Source organism: Heterocephalus glaber, unplaced genomic scaffold (genome assembly GCF_053883595.1).
Source record: "Heterocephalus glaber isolate CG9 unplaced genomic scaffold, H.glaber_assembly_v1.0 deba00001859, whole genome shotgun sequence".
NCBI lineage: Eukaryota > Metazoa > Chordata > Mammalia > Rodentia > Bathyergidae > Heterocephalus > Heterocephalus glaber.
In genome coordinates, this window is record NW_028258500.1 from 356,185 (window position 1) to 359,824 (window position 3,640).

Here is a 3,640-nt window from a genome sequence, read left to right on the forward strand (position 1 = left end):
TCAAAATTTTGCTTCTGTTCATGAACTGCAGATCAGTTGACAACATGGCCACAGCCATATTCCCCAGAAGCAAATTAAGTTCACCAACCAAGGTAGCACTGGATTACAATTGCTGACAACTCACAACATGCAATTTTTCTTCCATGTTATAATTTATTACTCAGGGTTCACTCACTAAATACAAGCAAAGCTAATTATCCGAGGGAAATTATATAATAACATAAACTGGTTGGATGATTACTGCAGGATAAATGCAAAAAGGGAGCAATGTGGCCACAGAGATAGGCCAGGAACAGCCTTTAAAACCCTGAGGGTTCCGGGGATGTGAAGGAAGTAGTGAAATGAACCGAATTGTTAAAAGATAACTGTAGGAGGGTGGGAAGGGAGCAGGAGGAAATAAACTAAAAAGCAGTGATAACAATGCTAAACCATTGAAGGACTTACATTTTAAGACAATGTTTTCAAAAAACCTACCTCTCATACGACTACTATAAGATCATTTCTAACTCACACAATTGAGCTTTTGAAGCTTTTTAAAAACCTATCATTTAGACAGATCCATATAAATGAAAATCTCTGGTAATAAAACTCAAGTTCCAGTATTTTCTTTTCATTTTATTTATACTTATTTTATATTTATTTATTTTATTAGTACACATCTGCAGTACATGAAGTTTACATTCATCTCAAAGAGTGGGTGCATGTACATAACACAGCTTGATACTTTTTTAATCCCTTTCCCCTTCCCACCTATGTCCCTCCTTCCATCTCTTAAATCTTCTTTCCCAATTTTCATTCTTATTGTTAATTTAATATGATTACTTTAGTTCATACTGATGACACTTAATGATTATATTCATTATGAGTATTTGGTACATGTACATGACAAATCTTAAATAAGATTTGAGAAGTATGGCTATTTTAATTCTCTCAGTTGATTCCAATTAAATCCAACCTTAACAACCAGTTCTTATAAATGGTGCACATGAAACCACTCCTTGGTGACAGGATTTTTTAAAGAAAATTTTACTCTGCAGACTAAAATTAGGGGCTAAATGCAGGGATAGATTCTAGCAGCTAGCTCAGAAAAGCCGAGTTTATTGAGTTTATTACATTCATGTGTGGATGGAATGACACTGGGAGAGGGAAATAGCAGCAGCTAGCTAGGAGAGATTTCATCCATATGTGGATAGGCTAACATCTAGAAAGAGACATAAGCAACTAGCTGAGAAAGGAATTAGCATTATATAGGTATTGAAATGGCTAAGTAATCTGGGGTGAACTATTTATGATTGAGTCCAAGGACAGTCGGCACAGGTGTGCAGATAATCACTTGACTTTTCAGTACTGCGGAGACTGTCTCTTGTTTATTGAGAAATAGCCTTTCATTTTCTGATAGCAGCCTGTTTTCTAGTCCTATTTGTTTGTGAAGGACTCACTTAATCCAGGCATGACACTAGTGATAAGCCCTCTAGACAGAACATGTCTCAATAAATGTCTTAGATATAGTATCTGAAGAAAACATACATGAAGTACAAAAAATGATAGACTATGAAATACATATATGTAAAAATATATCTGACTACTTCACAGAGTGTTCAGGTTCAGTGCTCTAAAATTACAGATGCTTTCTTGGGATACTGATTTAGTCTTTATGTTTATGATAGAAGGATTTTGGAATACACTTCATGCAACTAATGAAAAACCATGGCACATAACTACAATGCAAGCACTTTGAAGAGATGAGGCAGAAGGATCACAAGTTTGAGGTCAGCCTGGGTGACTGGGTGACTTAGTAACTGATAAAGATACTGTTTAAAAAAAAATTAAAAGGATCTAGAGATGTAGCTCAGTGCAAAGGCATTAGGCTCATTCTCCAGTACTGGTGAAAGGTGAGTGGGAGAGATAAAGAAAAGCAAGAAAAAAGGAAGGAAGGGAGAGTCAGAGAAGGAGAGAGAGAAAGAGAGAGAGAGATAATAGTAAAGGATCGATATGCAGATATGATTCTTAGTGTGGAATGACAGGACTGGAGCCAATGTGAGGAAGAAGGTGGGGTTTGCAGAACTAGATATTTAATTTTTTATTTTCAATCCAAACTACGGGAAGGACGGAAGAGATGATGAGATTTTATGGTTCTGCTCCACAGCCTCTGAAGGGCATTTTTAATGTCCCTGTTCCTTAGGGTGTAAATGTATGGGTTCAGCATAGGCATGACAATTGCATACATTGCTGAGGCTACTGCACTTTTTCTAGAATTAAATACAAAGGATGCAAGGTATTCTGCAATTCCTGTTCCATAAAATAAGCAAACAACTGATAAGTGAGATGCACAGGTGGACAAGGCTTTATACTTTCCACACAATGAAGAGATTCTCAGAATAGAAGAAGTAATTTTATAGTAAGACAAAATGATCACTGTGACAGGAATGAAACCATAGACAGCACCAACAAAATACATGACTATAATTTTAGTAACACTATCAGAGCATGAAAGAGTAAGGACCTGAGAAGGGTCACAGAAGAAATTAGAAATTTCCACACTTTTGAAGTATTGGAATTGTAAGGCAATCAAATTATGTATCTGAGAATCCAAAATGCTGAACAAAAATGACACCAGAACAAAGAAGAGACAGAGGTGAAAGTTCATGATGACATGATATTTCAAGGGATGACAGATGGCCACAAACCTGTGAAAGGCCATCACAGTCAGAAGCATGTCATCCATACATCCAAAAATGAGTAAAAGAGACATCTGGGTCAGGCAGCCCACATAGGAGATGACCCTGCTATGAGTTTGGATGTTCACAATCATCTTTGGGACTGTGATAGAGATGAAACAGATATCAGCCAAGGACAGGTTGGAGAGGAAGAAGTATATGGGGGTGTGAAGATGGGAGTCAAAGATGATGGTCAGGGTGATGAGCAGGTTTCCGAGCACTGTGACCAGGTACATGGACAGGAACAGTCCAGAGAGGATGGGCTGCATGTCTGGATCCTCTGAGAGTTTAAGGAGTTGGAATTCTGATACATGTATAAGATTTTGTGGCTCCATATCATGCAGGCACCTTTTGAAAAGAAAACAGGGTTGGAAAAAGAAAATAGCAACCAAATACTCAAGCAGTGATATAACATCCATTGGCTTAAAATATTTAAGACAATGTACAAGGGCTTGGACTGTAGTATCCAAACATTAAAATAAAATTAACAGTTCATAACCAGAAAATATTAGGTGTCAGTTATTTCCAAGATGTTTCAGATTTTTGTATTTTTTAATTTTCTTCCTTTATGGCTGAGGTCCTCACTCCAATTATGTTTATCATTTGAAAATCATTCAATGTGTAATTCATATCCTTAACTTTGAAGAACTTTGGGTTTTGTTACATTTATGTTAAATGTGCATGATCAATATAATCACTGACCACCAAGGTAGCTTCAGTGTATGCCACTCCAATGTATGGATGATTAAAAAATAATCAACTGCTAAAAGCACTTCTGGAATTTTTTTCTGTGTATTTATATCAACCTTGTATAGCTAGGTAAAATGTTCTCTGAGGAAGACAGATCTCTGTTTTGCTTCTGTATTCTATAAAATATAGCCTGGAAACACTGTCTTTTTAGAAATCAGAAACACTTTTATGAA

General features: G+C 36.4%; 1 protein-coding gene across 1 annotated transcript; it reads right to left on the reverse strand.

The window, feature by feature from the left end:
* Window positions 1–2,086: 2,086 nt before the first annotated feature.
* On the reverse strand, window positions 2,087–3,136 carry LOC147820557 (olfactory receptor 7E24-like). Its single transcript, XM_087204043.1, has one exon. It carries the CDS (start codon window positions 3,134–3,136, stop codon window positions 2,087–2,089), a length of 1,050 nt encoding a protein of 349 aa, XP_087060169.1.
* Between the last annotated feature and the right edge of the window lie 504 nt (window positions 3,137–3,640).

Bases quoted from the DNA above. Each gene is read 5' to 3' on its own strand.
- LOC147820557 (XM_087204043.1), bottom strand. From the start codon at position 3,136: ATGGATGTTATATCACTGCTTGAGTATTTGGTTGCTATTTTCTTTTTC.